We start from the raw sequence: 18,503 nt of genomic DNA on the forward strand, positions 1-18,503 counted from the left end.
CCAAAGCATTAGGTAGATTGAACAGTAAATCACACAGTAGTAGTAGTGGGGATAGGGACATGCTATAAAGTTCAATGTTGGGTAAAATGTGTGTTCAGAAGACTAGGTTGCTGCCCTGCAGATAATTGAGAGAGGATGCTGCTGAAGCTGCTTGAAGAATGCTGCTGAAGCTGCCCTTGTGTGTGTAGAATGTGCCGTAACACCTTGTGAGGAACATTTGTCATGAATTGTATAACATGTTTGGATACAAAAAGATATCCATTTAGAGAGATGTTGCGAAGAAACAGCTGAGCCCTTGTTTCATTCAGCTATAGAAACAAATAGTCCGATAAGAGTTGTATAATGGTTTAATTCTGTCCTAATAAAGGCCACCCGCTCATCTTACATCCAAAGTGTGGAGTGAGGCTTCCTTAGCATTACTATGCAGCTTGTGAAAGAATGTGGGGAGATGTATAGGTTTACTGATATGGAAATTAAGGTGACTTTGGGCAAGAATTTGGGGTAAAGTTGAAACATGATTTTGTCTTTTGAGAAGACAGCGTAAAGTGGATCAGCTATAAGGTCTGTGATCTCGCCCGTCTCTTGCAGATGCAATCGCCACCAGAAATGCAAACTTCATTGACATGTGAAGAAGGGAACAGGTTTCTAAGGATTCAAAGGGGTGGGGGGGGTCTCATGTGGCTCGTGAGAACATGGTTCAAGTCCCATGGATCATCTTGAGCCTCAGCTCTCTGTAATGTCTGGCCCTGCTGGTCATATTCAAGCAATGTGGACATTTTTGGGAGACATGGCCCTCCCCCAGGCACCTAACGTAGGAGGAATGCCCATCAGAAATGGGCACGGACTCCCTGCAAGAGTCACATTTTTGGAACCAGGGATGTGCATCATGGGCCTGGTTCATCCCAGGGTGAAGAAGAGGATGGGGTGGGGGGAAGGAGGGGAAAGGGACGGGACGGGGAAAGAGGAAAGAAAAGCTTTGTTTGTTTGGGTTTGTCTTTCTTTTTTTAATATGAATAAGGTGAGAACGGGCAAGAGATAAGATAAACAAAAAGAAGATAAATCAAACTGTTTTTGTTGTTTCTAGGAAGGAGAGTCGCACTGCCAAGGAACTCTTTCTCTGAGGATGAGACAGAGCTGCTGAGGACAACAGAGAAGGAACTGAGAGGGCCATGCCATGTGCTTAGTCAATGGACACAATGGCATGAGGCGACTGCTGCACATGCGTAGCACAGCAAGGCAGTGCTACAAAAACCTCCAATTGCCAGAGTGAGAATGCATTGACACGTAGAGTGGAGCACCTGCAGGGATACCATTTGAAGAAGAAAGTATGTTCCTTAATTGTACGTATTGCTAGAAATCAATGTCCACTACTGGAATGTAGAAGTAGTATTGTAAGGGTTACAGTGCCTTGCTGTACAAACTTTCCAAAATTTTCAATAATTCCCGCTGTTTACTTACAAAAATACTACTGAGGTAATGATCTCTCTCTCTCTCTCCTTCCCCGCCCCCCATGGTTCCTCATCATCATCTTAGCCTCTGAATATCACTACAAATATTGGTTAGAAGTAGGATGATTATTTTATTTATATTTACACATAGGTATACAAAAATACATACACATATACACACCCCAACCAGAAACTTTTATCCTTGCTGCAGGAAATGGCACTACAAAATTCCAGAAAACCCAAGCACATTGTGCAAATGCCACGTAATTTTAAATTCTACGTATTTTAGACAGCTGTAAATAAATCGCTCAAACTTACTTTGTTGTGTTTAATCCAAATTTTACTTCAAGGAAATTCAACACATGCTCATTTTCTTTATGGGGAATAAATGTCTGAAAAACAGTTAAGTGAAGGTAACTAAGTAACACCTGTAACACATCCTTCTTTTCTTTCAGATTACGAAGCAGTGCAGGGAATAACAATACACCCCAAAAATATAACTAAAACAAAGCTGTCATCAGTTCAGGAATTTCATAATTCAGTAAAAGTTCACTTTTTTTGCTTAGTGTTTCCCAGAAAGTTGTATAATCTTCACTTTACTCTTGGGGGAATTCTGTGCCACTGTGTATGCATAGAATTCATGTCCTCCAGATTTCTTTGCTTCCCACAGAAAAAATTACTTTCTGACGAGGTGTGACGTAGTGGGGGCGTGCTGTCTGCTCTGTAACCCAGCGTGATGTGGTAGGGGTGCCTTGCTGGTTGCTAGGCTTGGGCAGTGGGCGACCTCCACTGGCAGCTATTTATAGCATGGCCCAGCAGGATAGTGGATGAGTCACTCAACCTGTCAAACCAGTTGCCTCCCAGCCAGAGTGGGGAAACCCCAATGCGCCATCACATGGGGAAGCAACGGGAAGCTGCAAGAACAGTTGTGTACCATTCCCTAGCCATACAGGCACATGGCTTTAGGCATCCAGAGCAGCCAGCTGAGAAGTAAATCACCACAGGACTGGGGACACCCCAGTCGGGGATTTCTACCCTGAGCTAGAATCAGCTGCTAGTTCCAGCTGGGCTAGAGGCCAGAAAGGAAAAGACTTCCTTTTCCCCTTCAAGGAGCTGCTCGGGCTATGTCAGATTGCCTCCAGCTGCAAGAAACTCAGAATCTTCCCCTGCTTCCTGCCCCCATCACTGCTCAGATGTGGATGAGGGGATCACTGTATGTGAAACTGCTCCTCTATCCACTCATTCCCTGTGCATCTGGACCATCCATGTGCAGACACTCCTGCCAAGTCTCACCTGGTACATCCAGAATCTCTCAAGACTTTCATAACTGAATCCACTCCACTGAACCTCAGCCCCTGCATCTGGAGCTTCCCTGCACCCAGACCACCTCCTAACAGACTCCCTGATGATCGCCACACCCCTACATCACCCTGAGTCCCCATATCTAAACCCCATCTCACTGACCCACAACTAGCTGCACCCAGGCTCCCATCACACCAAACCTCATTCCCTGAGTACCCACTCCCCTCTGCTGAATCCCAACCACCTTCACCTGGAAGCCTCTTCAGAGGTCCATTGCCCCTGCACCTAGAAACATCCCCCAATGAGCCTCTGGGCATCCATATCCCCCCTCACGTAGACCCTCCCACTCAACTACCTGTACCCAGATTGTCCCACAGAAAGCCCTCTCACCTCATACCCCATACTCAACTCGTCCACACTTAGATCCTGCCTATTTGAGCCTACCTGCATCACACCTAGTCACAGATGGACAAGGTCCTAAGGTGTTTCTGAGGCAGGCCCAGGTCTTAATCCATGTCAGGTTTGTGTTCAGTCTCACCACTAACTACATGTTCTGGGAGTGGAAAGTGAAGGGTCAGCAGTTTGATCTTCCTCCTTTATGCAGTCAATGGCTTGTTCTTCCCATTGCTGTGCTGGAGCTTCTGCATTTATTTATTGACAAATAAAACTTGCAGAATTTTAAAATACTGTGTGCAGAATTTTCAATTGTTTGGCACAGAATGCCCTAGGGAGTATCACTTCACTCAGATACTCCTAATGGAGAGAAGAGTGGACAGCTGTCAGCCAGCTTCCACCTGACTAGCCACTAGCAGGAAGGAAAACTGCAAACATGGTATAATCCCAGCAGAGAGCAAACCAAAGAGGATGGTAATTGATTCCCCTGGTCAATTAGGCTCTGGCTCAAACAAAAGCTGTGAGTGTTTCAGAGACCTTCATATAAACTACTTCCCTTAGTATTCACACTCTTTTCTTAACTCACTTTGTTTTTCCTAGATCAGGGCTTCTCAAACTGGGCACCAGGATCCTTCAGGGGGTTGCAAAGTTACTACATGGGGAGGTCAGGAGCTGTCAACTTCCATCCCAAACCCCACTTTGCCTCCAGTATTTATAATGGTGTAAAATATATTAAAACATTTTTAATTTATAAGAGGGGGCATTGCACTCAGATGTTTGCTATGTAAAAGTGGTCATGAGTACAAAAATTTGAGAACCACTGGTCTAGATAATTCAGCTCACGCATTTTATAAAATTGGCCAACTTTTCTGTAGCTTCAAGAGAATAAGATTTGGGCTGAATGCAGCAAGCAGAGGATGGAATTTGAATCTTCCTTCACAAATCTTGAGAGTATTGAAGGGGGTTTTTGTTTGTTTTTATCTAGAGTAATACACCCAATAAGAATTTAGGAGGGGAGTGCAGGATTTTATTTAAAGGACTTGGCTTAGAAGTAGTACTTTAGTCACAAAAAACATTAAGATCAAGCCAAAGCAAAATCCCACTATCATACCCCAGACTCTGATGATTCCCACTAAAAGATTCCCTTTTCCCAAGTTTCAGATGAAACTGAGAATTAATGTCTACCTTAAAGTGTCTCACATCTGTTTCTTGTTGCTGGCTCTTTTCACAGATTGCTTCTATGTCGGAATAGACTGGGCTTTAGTTTTGACCCAAAAGGTTTTAGTATTTTGGATAAAAATACTTAAATTACGAGAGGTAACTACACATTTTCATTTTGTTCACATTTATATTACTGCTGTCAAATGATTAAAAAATTAAATCAAGAGATTTAAAAAAGCCATGAATAATGACAATTTTAGTCAATTATTTAAACAATAATAGAATACCAATTTAAATGTATTATAAATATTTTAACAAATGTATTTGGACATAAGCTTTCATGGGCTGGAACCTACTTCATCAGATGCACCTGATGAAGCGGGTGCCATCCCATGAAAGCTTATGCCCAAATAAATGTATTTGTCTTTAAAGTGCTACAGGACTCTCACTGTTTTTGCTGAAACAGAACAACACTACTACCCCTCTGAAAAGTATACATATTTTGGGATTTTTTTCTACATTTCCGAATATATTTAATTCAATTATAACACAGAATACAAAATGCAAAATGCTCACTTTATACTATTATTTTTATTACAAATATTTACATTGTAAAAATATAAACAAAAATTATAGTATTTTTCAATTCAGTTCACAGTGTCATGCAAACAGCTAGTCTCACTTCATGTGACATTGTTAATAGAAAGCAGGTAATTTAACTTGTAAGTGTAAACAAATGTTTTTGTCTTTGTGAGTGGCTGAACAAGAAGTAAGATAGAGTGGATTTGTAAGATCTAAAGATTTACATTGTTTCGGTTTTGAGCATAGTTATTACACACAAACTCTGAGGGTACGTCTAGACTACATGCCTCTGGCAACAGAGGCATATAGATTAGAGTACCCGGCATAGGAAAATGAAGCAGTGATTTAAATAATCGCCACTTCATTTAAATTTACATGGCTGCCGTGCTGAGCCGATCAGCTGTTTGTCGGCTCAGCGCGGTAGTCTGGACGCGCGGGGGGTCGACATCAAAGGCATTTGTCGACCACCCAGGTATGCCTCATCCCAGGAGGCATAGCTGGGAGGTCAACAAATGCCTTTGATATCGACCCCCGCGCGTCCAGACTACCGCGCTGAGCCGACAAACAGCTGATCGGCTCAGCGCGGCAGCCATGTAAATTTAAATGAAGCGGTGATTATTTAAATCGCCGCTTCATTTTCCTATGCCGGGTAGTCTAATCTACATGCCTCTGTTGCCAGAGGCATGTAGTCTAGACGTACCCATATATACACACACAATTCTATATATGTATATTGTACTTTCATGATAGAGAGAGAGTTACAGTACTTGTATGAAGTCAACTGAAAAATACTATTTACTTTGTTTTTCTTTTTTATAGTACAAATAGTTGTAATAAAAACAATATAGAGTACTGTACACTTTGTATTGGGTTGGTAATTAAAATCAATGTATTTGAAGATAATCCAAAATATTTGTAGTAATTTTAAATTGATATTCTATTACTGAACAACAATGTAATTAAACCTGTAATTAATCAAGACTACTTTTTAAATGTAGTTAACTTGTTTTGCATTAATCAATTGAATTAACTGTGAATAACTGACAGCCCTCATTTGTTAATTTCCCCTGTAAAACAAAAGTGGCTAAAGGTTTAATTATTCTATTTTCCATTAACTTAGACCAATAACATCTTCACATATTTGAAAAGGTTATTTTGCTAAAATTACTTTGTTAAAGACATAATTGCATCCCTCCATGGAGAACCTCATTCAATTAAATGTCTCTTTCTAAAGGTAAATCTTACCTTCAGTAAGAAATTCATTGTCACTGTTAGCGTAAATACCAAGTAAAAGTACATTATTTTTAGCATCCTTGAAATAAATGTGTCCTTTTTCATATTCATCTGCAAAAATAAATATTTTAAAATGTGTATTATTTGGAGTTCAATGTAAACAACAAAAACTATGCACCAAATTAGAGAACAATATCCCAATTACCTGAAGGCATTTAGAAAGCATTAAAGCTGCTACAAGGCTTAGTAATGGAGATACTAATAAAGCTGGATTTTCAAACTGTAAGAGATATCCCAGGAAGAGAGAGAACAGATAGATTTTGTACACTTCATGCACCTGTTGGGGGAAAAAAATAAAAATAAAATAACCTATAGCTCATTCCTTGTTTACAAAAAAGTGGAACAAAAACAGGTAAGCAACCTGTGAATCCTTTTACTGCACAATCCTAAGAATTCAGTATTTTAAAAGTGGTTCCATCTTTGTCTATTGCAAAAATTGATTGGACCATGTAAAACATAAACCAGTGGTTCCCAAACTTTTCGGCATCATGCCCCCTTTTTGATTTTTGAGAAATCCTCACGCCCCCCCTCCTCCAAAAAATAGCAGCAAAACTTGTTGAGGAAGAAAAAGAGGGGGAAAAAAAAGGAACTGACTGAGGTTGAAAAACAGTTGTGGCTCCCTTTAATTACTGGGACCAGCGTAATAATAATAATAATAATAATAATAATAATAATAAAAAAGTGCCGGTACTCCAGGGGAAAAGTTGTTGACCCCAAAAAAACCAAAAAAGTTGCCCTTCTAAGAGCAGAGACAGCATTGCCCTTTTAAGGTGGCCATTTTGAAATCTGCCTGGGATGCTCCATCTTCCCTCCGGCCCCAGCCAGCTTGAGCTGTGCGTGTTCCGGCGGACACCTGAGCCAGGAAAAACAGAAAATACTGGACATTTCACATAGTATTTTCTGAATTTTTTTTACCGGACAGACCGGGCTCTTTCTTGGGGGGGGGGGGTATTGCCGGGGAATGGGGGGCTGGGTTGCCTCACGCCCCCCCCCTGAAATTTCTTCACATCCTCCAAAAGGGGCGTACCCCCCAATTTAAGGACCTATAATGTAAACAGCGTTGCTCTGCAAACCTGACTTTGAAGACGACAGACTCTAGCCGAACCTGTCCTCCCATCAAGAGACATGCCTCTGAAAGATGGCTATATAAAAGCAGTGTTCGTGGGATTCCATAATTATTGCTCAGTGACTTAATACACATTTGTAAAAGTGTAGGACTTTTCTCCTTCTGCTTCACTTCCATATCACCTGACCATGTGACAAAACTTAGAATGTTCACATGTAAGTACTACATCTTGCTCACGATTATTCACCCATGGGTAAACATGGGTAGTTCAGCATGCAGCATTTGGTCACACACAATTCTTTATGCAAATATACAATGAAAGAATTTACCATGTGTATTTTAAATACAGTGGTTTCTTCAACGGACCAGAACATGGTCCCATCCGTTTGAGACTAAAGCCATGTAAGAGCCGGTGTGCATAACTTATTCCTCACTAAGGGGGAATGGAAAGGAAGCTAATTTGTTGATATAAGTCACTCTGTATATGGGAAGGGAAGAGATTTACTTTTTTATTTTGTTTTGAAATCTGGAAGGCACAAACATACCATGCTAAGGAGTATAGTACAAGAATCTAAACAAGAGAGAGTATTCTTTTTTATATTCAGTCATTTTTCAGAGTAGCTCCAAACTTTAAATATTTTCCCCTACTGAACCTCCTGGTTACATAAGTTATCCAGTCATAAAGGCTGCTAAACTGCAGGTGGAGAATCATTCAATGCAAAGGTTAGTTTCCAGTAGCATAGAGCAGCAGACAAAACCCAAGGCGCCTCCTTGCTCCCAAAGAAAAGGGGAACTTGTCAGAGCAAAAGACATGTGGCTGTACATTAATTCATGGCTAAAGTTCAGACTTCCCCTTTTTAAGAGGAGGCAGTGTTACAGAGAGTGAGTTTTAGAGAAGCCATCAGACCCTTTCTAAACCTCAAACTGTTCTATGCCAGAAGACAAGGCCCTACCAAACTCTGATTCTCAGAAGAGAAGAGTGTAAAGATTAGCTTAAAGTCACTTTACTCTCAGGACTAGTGTTATGTACACTTTAGCTGGACTCCAGTTTGGCTCTAACTCACAAACAGAAATAATCCAAGCCCTTTGGAATTTGTGGAAACAAATCACTGCAGTTACTGTAGCTGTTTAATGCAAGCTTCCAATAAATCATCAATAGTTTTAAGTCATAATACCTTATCTGTCTGCACAAGAGCAAAGCTGTCCAGCAGGAAGAGAGAGACAGCCTGAACAAACAGCAGATAGTGACTGTACTCCCACATCATCATGAACGTATATGTTGAAGCACTCACCAAAAGGTAGCAAAACCTCTAAGGAAACACAAAAGGACATTACCTTAATTATCATGTATTTCTGCCATAAGAAAAACTGAGATATTAATGAACTGATGTTTTAATTAAGAACAATTATTTTTTCTCAGAAGGTGGCTTCATTTTCTTTGCACTAGACGGTCAGGGAAGGCATGGTAAGGAGTCTTAATGACAAGCAACACATTTTTCTAGCTGATTTTTTCTTTGCCCCAGGTTAGCTTTTTTCAGTGAGGAGAGGTCATATATGAAGCAATCAAAATCATACGAGTCATGTCAGAAGGATGTTAAGTAGCGTGTAATTCACTAATCAAATAGTCGATGCATTTTTGCATTGACTATTCAATTAGTCGATAGGGCGGCACTGGCCATGGTGGCGTTTCAAAGGGGTGGCACCACACAGCTGATCCCGGGCTCTGTTCGGCATTGCCCCTTTGAAATGTCACCATGGCGTTAAGAAGCTAAGAAAGAAACCAATTCTCTATAACCTTATGCAACAAAAAAAACCCACTACCACCACCAAACATGTGCCCCACCCCACATAAGTTTTGACAAGTTTCAAAAGTGAGAGAGTTGTTGGCATTACTGTAAGGTTGATTCCCATACTGTTCCACCATGGTAATATTAAGGGTGCATCTACACTGCACCCGTAGGTCAAAACAAGATCTGCAATGTGAGCTACGCAATTGCATATCTTATTTCAATCTAATTTTGAAATAAATCACTATTCCGCAACATCTCTTAACACTCGTGGAATGAGGGTTACAAGGACATAGGAATAGCGAACCCACAGACTGGTTCAAAAGATGTGGAATAGCTATTTCGAGATACCTCCAGTATCCTGAAATAGCGCCACAGTCTAGATGTTCTCTAAGATTTATTTTGCAGTGAAACTAAATGTACCAGATGGCTGGTTTGCAAAAAACAAACAATTTTTTCTCTTCTTTTTCTTCCTAGAAAGACAGTTAGGTGATAAAAAATGTAATTACTTTGGAAAGCATTTCTATTAATTGCGTTTTATTAAGAAAATACTTGTGTTTTACCTCAGCAGAAGAATTTATGTTGTTTTTTAAATAGCCTGTAAGAGCTGCAACTTGACATGCAAAATATGGCAATGCCCAATTTTCCCTTAAAGGAATGGAGTAGTCGATTCTTGTTGTATCTGTCCTAAAACAAAGTGTAGAAGAACAAAACAGATTAAGTTGTTTATGGAATGAAAATATTATGGGAAACCACTTCTGGTTATCACATATCTATTATCAAATTATTTCTGTTACTGGTGCACTAATACACAGCATTATTTACTAGAAACAAAAACCTGTTTTAATATTGGTAAAAGTCACAAGTTTAACATAGTCGAAATGAAGGGTCTTAAAATCTTTATTTAGCTATGAGTAGTCTGCCATTTTATGCATATAAGTAGTCAACAGGACTACTTAGATGACTAAGGTTTGTAGGTCAGGGCCCATAAATATAGTTTATGGCAGAAAATATACTAAGATTCTTTTCAACAATTACACAATATACTTTTTAGACAAGTATTTTCTCAACTGCTTAAAATATCTCAATTGCATCTCGGGAATTATGCAATATTACCAAACAACAGTCCAGCAACAGTTGATTGTCTGCTTGCTTTTGAGACTTTTGCTGATAAAATGGAGATTACTGATTAATGGGGTGCAAAGCCTAAAGAAGTATTAGAATTTTCTTGCCAACAGTGACTAAAAAGCTTCCACACAGCTTGAATCACAGAGGAACATTTTCAAAAATGGCTGAATAATACAGATACCTAAATCCCACCGAAGAACTTAGGCCCACTGACTTTCAGTGAAATTTATGCTTCTAAATGCCTAAACCACTTTTCAAAATTGTATTCAGATGGCTAAATAATGTAGGCACTTTTGAAAAAAATGTTACTCCCATCTCATTTTTGCTGCTTCAAATACCCTCACAGTGGTCCATTCAGAGCTCTGTATTTACTTTTGATTTCAATTTCCAAAACTGTGCTTGCTCATGGAAAATACAGTAGACTTCCGATAATCCGGAACCTAAGGGTGCCGGATTATCAAATATGCCGGACTATCAGGAGGTACTATAAAATGGTTATGTTACATACATACATACATACACACACACACACACACACATATATATATATATATATATATATATATATATATATATACACACACACACACACACACACACACATACATACACATACACACACACACACTGTACACATTATATACTGTATATAAAGTGTTCCTAGCCCTTTTTATTGTACATACTGTATACAGTATACTGTAATGTTTTAGTTTTTTAAGCCTTTTTTACCCTTTTTTCCTCAGTTCAGCTGCTGCTACCTCGTGACTCATTTTTTGCCGAAGCTCACTCACTAGGCTCTTGCCATTTTGATGCCGGACTATCAGCAGTGCCGGACTATTGGAGTTTTACTGTACATGGATTATTCACAATTATCTTTCCCTTCTACTTAATGCACTTTAGCCAGCCAGCATTTTTATTTTCTGATCACAGTTGAACAATGATGACTTTATACCTTTCCTCAAAGAAGATGCTTTTCAACAATTTTAACTTAAACACAGCAGGATCCCATTTATCGGATCTAATTAGGACCAGGTCCAGATTGGATAATAAAACTTTTGAATAATCCAGAGATTGGAAAAGTGTGCACCTGCAGTGCCATCTAGACGCCACCGAAGAGACTGTCTGCTTCTCTACTTGTGTGTGCTATTTGTTCAGCACAGAGACACAGATAATGGACAGTCAGGTAAACAAGGTTCTACTGTTAGGGATGTAAGAGACTAGTCAACTAATCATGTGACTAATTGCTCCTCCCCCCCCCCCCCCGCTTTGCTACCTCTATCAGATGGAGGCAGTAAGGGCAGGGGGGAGGGAGGAGCGCAGCATCTGGTGTTGGGGGGGAGCCAGCTTAAAAAGCCAGTTATCCCCAGCACTGTCTCTGCAGCAGGAAGGGGAGGTAGAGGCACAGTGGAAACGGCACAAGCGGGAACTGAAGCAGTCTCCATGTGTGCCTCTTCTGCTGCAATTCTGTACATTTCAAAGGCTCAGGTGCCGCAGGGAGCACGGGGCCAGAGAGAGTCCCTCCCACTCGTCCCATGTTCCCTGTGGGGCTTCCTTTTCAAATATACAAGAGCCCCAATGTACATTTCAAAGGCTGCAGGGAGCACGGGGCCACAGAGAAGTCCCCAATGCCCCCACACTCCCTGAAGTGTTTCTGCTTTTGAAATGTACATGGGAGCATGGGGCCAGAGGGGTCCCCTTCTGGTCCGAAGCTCCCTGCATGGCTTCCACTTTTGACTGTAACAAAGTTCAAAGGCGGAGGAGCCCTTATAGACTAATTGAACAGTCGATGGAAATCCCATTGACTATTCAATTAGTTAATTAATCTAAATTTAACATCCCTATCTACTTAAAAACCTCTAGGGTGGAATCTCCATCTCTAAAGCTTTTTAAGTCCCATCTTGACAAAGCCCTGGCTGGGATAATTTAGTTGGGATTGGTCCTGCTTTGGGCAGGGCTCTGGACTCAATGACCTCCTGAGGTCTCTTCTAGCCTTAGGATTCTATGATTCTATCTATTGTACATTATTAAATACTTTGCACTTTCATAGTTATTTCCTTCCAAGAATCTAAAAGTACTTTATAACGAATTTAAAAAAAATCACAGATATATAGTAAGCCAGTGACAAAGCTAGGAGAAAAGTTCAATCATTTACTCTCAGAGCCTGTTCACATCATTAAAATCTTCAACACACTTTTATGAGATTCAGAGCAGGAAGGGAGTGTTCAGGTAAGTGACTCATTCAACAACAAATCTGGGTACCAGAGTCTTCTAAAGAGATTCTACTTTGCAACAGAAAGTAAGTTCAGAAAGGCAAGAGGCTTTGAAGACAAATGCACGTGGCATGAAGTTCAAATCAAGAAAACTGCACCCAAAACAGTTAAAGCTGGGCAGAGCATGAGATTTCCATTTCACAACAATTTTCAAGGTTTTGACATTTGTTTCCCTTCCACACTAAAACAAAAACAAAACTTTTCAAATATTTTTGCCAAATGTAGTTTTGTTAAAACATCTGCTCTCTCTCATTCTGTGACCAGAGAATCACCTCAAAACCTTCCCGTCAAAAACTTTGAAATCACTATACCTCCATAAAATGTTTCAGCTTCTATGAAATAATATATTTTTAAAAAATATTTCAACAGAAATGTTCTGAGTAGCTCTACTAAGATTTTTAAAATGCTTTACTGACAAACCAGATTACTTAAAATGTGTTTTTCTTACCTGTTAATAATGAACCATGCTACAGTCAGCATTCCAGCCAACCAAGTTCCACTCATAACCCAACTGGTTACAAACAATGCAGCCATATAAATGCCCTGCAGTCCAAAAACTATACCAATGTAGAAATACATTGGCTCGATAACCTCCTGAAATTACAAATAAAAGTGAAAAGACATTGCAGCAAATGAGTTGACATTGTAAATCAGTGTTGGGCAACCTGCGGCCCAAGAGCCATATGAAGCCCACTGGGGTTCTATGTGTGGCCCATGAGACATTTTGTTCATCGTAGCCCACATGCAGGGCTGCTAGATTCTGCTGATTTTTGTCAACATAGTTTTTTTCCTATCGATATTACAAAAAAGTGGCGTGCACTTAAAGCAAGGGAATATCAAATGGGGTGTGCGCTGACTTCAAACAATATTGTGAGAACTGTGCACTCCTGTGTACACATTTAAATGGTAAACTGATGAGCCTAGGCACATCGGTTAGCCTTCATGATTACACACAAGTCCCCACTGCCCGCTGCACGGAGGCGCAGGCTGGAGATGGTGCTCATGGGCAGCTAGCATTTAAGGAGGCTCCCCACAAACACTGGCTCCCACAAAGCCACCTATCTCTCCCCTGCTGGCAACTTGCATGCCTACAATTTGCAGGGTGTGCTGACTGAACTGGAGTAGCACTTTGATTGGATGCAGAGCAGGGATGTTGAAGTGCATTTATTTTGGTAAACATGTAACCCAGGGATGGGCAAAAGCCTCTCAACAGGCCAGATCTGGCCCACCTAGGGCTTTGATCCAGCCCAAGAGGCAGTTCCAGGCCCCGCCCCCTAGGGCAGGGGTCAGCAACTTACAACACGTGGCGAATTTCAGCAGCATGGGAGAGGGAGCTCAGCCTCACCCCTCCACCTCGTGCAGCCGCTGGAGAGCGCTCCCTCCTCCCTGCAGTAGGTTAGGCTGTGGTGGGAAGAGGCAGTGCTGGGGCTGAGGCTTCTCAGTGGCGCCTCAGCAGGGACCAGGGGCACCGGGACCAGCCCCGGAGGCTGGAGGTGCCGTTTCCATGGCCACACGGTCTGGGACCACGTGGCCACAGAAGCAGCACCTACAGCCTCCAGGACCGGCCCCAGACCAGCTTGCTCCAACATCCTCCCATGTTCCTGGACCCTCCACCTGGCCAGAAACCCTACTCCCAGCCTGCTTCTGCACCCCATCCCTGTTCTACTTGCTGGAAGCTCTGTCTCATGCACCGTACCCCTAATTTTTGTTCCTACCCCAGAGCCTAAGGAGGTCCATAAAATCCACTAACTCCAGAACCCCAGAAAAGTAAATCTGGTCTATAGGAAGCCCTGAACCTCGGTCCCTCCCTTCCCTTCCCCTCACCCCTGAGGCTGGGGCACCAGAGGAGAGAGGTGTCTTAGTTGGGGTCACATCAGTGAGCATGGGGGGGGGGGGGAGGGAGGTTGGGGGAGGTTTTTTTGCTTCTGACTTATGTGGACCCCAACTGGTTTTTCTGAGTGTCAGTGACTCCCAACCCTAAAAGGGTTCCACACACCTGCCATAAATAAAAAAACATGGAAACCTTTTGTGTTCGACATAATATTTTACTTTATTTAAAATGAATTTTGATAAACTAACATGAGAAAGTTAAAACACTTAAACTGTTTCATTATTTAAATTAAACGGTTCTCACTAGCTGCAACTGGTTCAGAAAATAAGGTCACCGTACCCAGTCTGCCCTTGCCTCTCTTCCCCCCTCCTACCCACGGCACACAGATCCGTGGGAAAGTTAAATCTCAGTACGCCACTTCTAAAAAGCTACCAACCCCTGCACTAAAAGGTAAGATCTGCATCTTTATTTATTAATGAAGCTGTTGTAAGTAGGATTACTATTGACCTTAAAAAGTATCACCAGCACTCAGACCCATACATAGACATGAGTAAGTCAAAATTCGGCATTCCACCTCTGAAAAGTTGCTGACCCCTGCCCTAGTGCATTGCCTGGGAGCAGGAGACACACGAGCCCTTTCAACTGCTTCTATTTAAAGGACTCACACTTGTTAAGCAGCTGTGTCACCTAGTAGCCACCTGGCAGGCACAAGCCCTTTAAACAGACGCAAATGAAAGGGCTCCCAGCTCTCGTTTCCACTGACCCATTGCCTAGGAGCTGCCCAGGAGGCACGAGCTCTTTCAACTGCTTCTATTCAAAGGGCTTGTGCCTGCTGGGCAGCTGCCAGGCAACAGGTTAGTAGCTGGGCCAGGAGCTGCCAGCAATGTTAAATGAATTCTAAGCCTCCACCCCAGACAAATCTGGGAGGAGGCTAGCCCCCAGCACCCTCCCATCTGCTCCAGGTCCCTTCCATTGGCCCGAAATCAGGGGGCAGGGACCCCAGGCTAAACAAAGCTCCCAACAGGGTAGTTCTCAACCCTCACCCCTTCCAAGTCGGCCCGCAGCCACTTCTGAAATTTGTGAAGTGCGCCCCTTCAAAAATTATTGCCCATCCCTGGATGTAACCGCTGAAGTTTGCAGCGGTTACACATTTACACTGGGGAAGGGGAGATGCACCTCTGAGGGAGTCAGTACACACAGAGAACCGTCTTTTCAGCCAGCTCCCACATGCCCCTCCCCTCCCACTGCTGCTTCCCCCCACTTTTTTAAACGAGTTTACCAAAATAAAGTCATTTTAACATCCGTACTCTGTATTCAAAGTGCTGCTATGGTTCACTCAGTACACCCTGCAAATTGTAGGTACACTTAGGAAAACCATCTTATCCTGGTAGACCATCTTAGTTATGACAATCTTGCATTTCACTGAGATGAAGGAGGGACACTCAGGCAGCTCATTCTCTAGCTTACATTGCCCCAAATTATGACTATTCACTATGCATATATTGCTAACAGGGTGGTAGATACTTTACAGACAAATAAGTTCCTCCGGTAGCTAGGGATATGAACGTGCAATAGCGTACATGATTAACTGATGAGCCTGGGCTCATCGATTAAAGTTCATGGTTACACACAGACTCCTGGCACGCACCGGTTCCCAGGGAGCTGCCTGCCATCCTGCACTGCTGCTTCTGTATCAGACAGCAGAATGGGGTGGCAGGCTCCCAGGGAGCTGCCTACCGCCTCATGTGTAACCATGCAACCACTGACATTTTCATGCTTTTTAACATTCCTAATCTATACTGATTAAGTTCTCTGCACGCACACCCAAAAAACACATAGGAGAAAGCCAGGTCTACACTACAAAAAAAATTTCAGTTGGTGAGGAGTGTGAACACACACCATACCCTCCAGCCAACATATTATGCAGCAAAATCCTGTGCAGATGCAGCAATGTTGACAGAAAAGTGCTTCTGTCCACAAAATATTCAAGGAGGTGATGTTACTATGCCAACAAAAAAGCACCTTCTATTGCCACAGCTGTGTCTACACTACAGGGTTTGGCTGGTACTGCTATAATGGCAAAGCATTTGTACTGCAGACCAGGTCACAGTTATACCGGTATACTTGTTCCAGTTTGGGAACCAAAATAAGCTACGTTTGTATAGCACCTTTCTACCAAGATAGCTAAATCTACGCTAGGGCCACGTCTAGACCGGCATGTTTTTCCGGAAATGCTTTTAACGAAAAAGTTTTCCGTTAAAAGCATTTTCGGAAAAGCACGTCTAGTTTGGCAGGACGCTTTTCCGCAAAAGCACTTTTTGCGGAAAAGCATCCGTGGCCAATCTAGACGCGCTTTTCCGCAAAAAATCCCCGATCTCCATTTTCACGATCTGGGCTTTTTTGCGGAAAACAAATCTTTTGCGCAAAATGGCCAGTGTAGACTGCAGAGTTTTTTGGAAAAAGACTTTTGCCCGAACGGGAGCAGCATAGTATTTCCGCAAAAGCACTGACAATCTTACATGAGATCGTCAGTGCTTTTGCGGAAATTCAAGTGGCCAGTTTAGACACAGCCTAGATGTTTTAGTGAATGGGAAAAATAATCATCCCCTCAACCAACTGTTATGAAGATAAAACAGAAGTGCAGACCTGCTCAAAACAGAACCTGGCTAGACTGTGCAGGGCCTTCTAGCCTATATTGCAGAAACAATTTAAATTGGCATGGTCGATTTAGATTTCAAAGTCCTTTCCAAAATATTATTTTATCCTCCTTTTGTGATCTGCCCAAAGTCACATGGGGTATATATCTGCAACAAACTTCTGCAGACATACAAATTGACTGTCAATTAACTCAAGAAGTTAACATATGCAAAGACTAGTGTGGGCACGCCCCGCACCTTTGAAACAGTCTACAAATGTTTACTTCTTTACACGTCTAGCATAGACTAGACCAGAGAGCCTATGTCAGAGACTGGATTAGAGCTCAGTAGATCCAGGATCCCAGTGTTGTGCTCAGACCATGTCCTTTCAACACACATAGCAAACAAAACGTCATACCTGTAATATACTGTAAAATAAAAGCAAAGCAGAAGAGATGCACCTACTTCACTACCAGATGCTTGATATAATACACTGGCAATCAATTCGGGATACAAAGTCATTTGCTGCACTGCATTTAAAGTCCTCAGAGAGACTGTTTTATTGTTGTGTGTCAGCTCATAAACACCTGAAGGCAGAAAAGATTTTGTTCTAAAATCACTTACTCTGATTGTAGGAATGACAACAGTAGTGTCAGACCAAGATGGCAGCAGATCAGACTTCAAACTACTAATACACCCACACAATTTAAAAGAAAGGAGAAAGGACTGTGCTAAATGCAACCACAGTCTGATAATTTTGAGGAAGGTAGCATTAAGTTATTTCCATTCATAAACATCCCATGAGCTAGCCTTTAAATGTAGAGTCCTAATTAATTGCCAAAAGTGTAAAACTATTAAGTTCCTAATATAGAACATGGTTTTTAAACTATTACTTGATACAATTTATCCTTCCCAAACAATGGACTTTGGTTTGTATTTTTCTTAATCAAATGTTGATGTTAGCATGAAAATCAGAAAGGGGAAAACCACTGAAAAATTAAAGATCATCACCATCTTTTACAAAAGGACGTGTATTTATCAAACAAACAAACATACCTGCATAATTTCCAGAAGACAGGGCAACTACTTCACAAATGGGAATCAGAATTTATTTACATACAGGTTAGTGTCAGAATCAGATTAATTTCAATTAACACCATTAGTAAACTAAAGTGGCTCAAAGGAATATAGGGTGGATATGAGATTATATTTTGTAAAGTTCAGAAAATGTTCAGTTAGTAATTCTTAATTATTCTGACCCTTATGCCAATATAGGAGTCTAAAACCAACTCTCTTAGTCTACAAGAGTTTTTGACTCTCTCAAAGGGGGAAAAAAAGGACTTTGAGATTAATAAATACATGTAAAATAAATAAATACATAAAAGGACTGTTTAAAGCTACAGAACAAAGAATATTGTCAACAACTATGCTCCTCTGACACTATAGAACCCTCAACAGAAAAAGTAACGTTTGTTTGTGTAGGAGACTATCTCCAGGGCAGTCCAAGACTAAGGATGTAAAATCCTGTTTAATTAGTTATGTGGTTAAACAATAAGTTTAAACAATTAAAGGGAGGGTGGATGGGGGAGAGACCAGCTCCAGCCCC

General features: G+C 41.5%; 1 protein-coding gene across 5 annotated transcripts in view; it reads right to left on the minus strand.

Annotated features, from left to right (window-relative positions):
* The window catches only part of DPY19L4 (dpy-19 like 4), a 200,474-nt gene that overhangs the window by 42,517 nt on the left and 139,454 nt on the right, over positions 1 to 18,503 (minus strand). For 4 of the 5 annotated variants that reach the window (XM_075920362.1, XM_075920363.1, XM_006134071.4 and 1 more), the window contains 7 exons: positions 17,363 to 17,484; positions 12,879 to 13,024; positions 9,596 to 9,719; positions 8,421 to 8,555; positions 6,325 to 6,456; positions 6,132 to 6,230; positions 1,767 to 1,840 (listed from right to left, as the gene is read on the minus strand). In XM_075920362.1, coding sequence (XP_075776477.1) covers positions 1,767 to 1,840; positions 6,132 to 6,230; positions 6,325 to 6,456; positions 8,421 to 8,555; positions 9,596 to 9,719; positions 12,879 to 13,024; positions 17,363 to 17,484 — 832 coding nt within the window. The remainder of the gene's footprint in view (positions 1 to 1,766; positions 1,841 to 6,131; positions 6,231 to 6,324; positions 6,457 to 8,420; positions 8,556 to 9,595; positions 9,720 to 12,878; positions 13,025 to 17,362; positions 17,485 to 18,503) is intronic. The other variant, XM_014579001.3, reaches the window with a different exon arrangement.

The sequence above is a fragment of the Pelodiscus sinensis genome, chromosome 2 (genome assembly GCF_049634645.1).
Source record: "Pelodiscus sinensis isolate JC-2024 chromosome 2, ASM4963464v1, whole genome shotgun sequence".
In the NCBI taxonomy this organism is placed as follows: Eukaryota; Metazoa; Chordata; order Testudines; family Trionychidae; genus Pelodiscus; species Pelodiscus sinensis.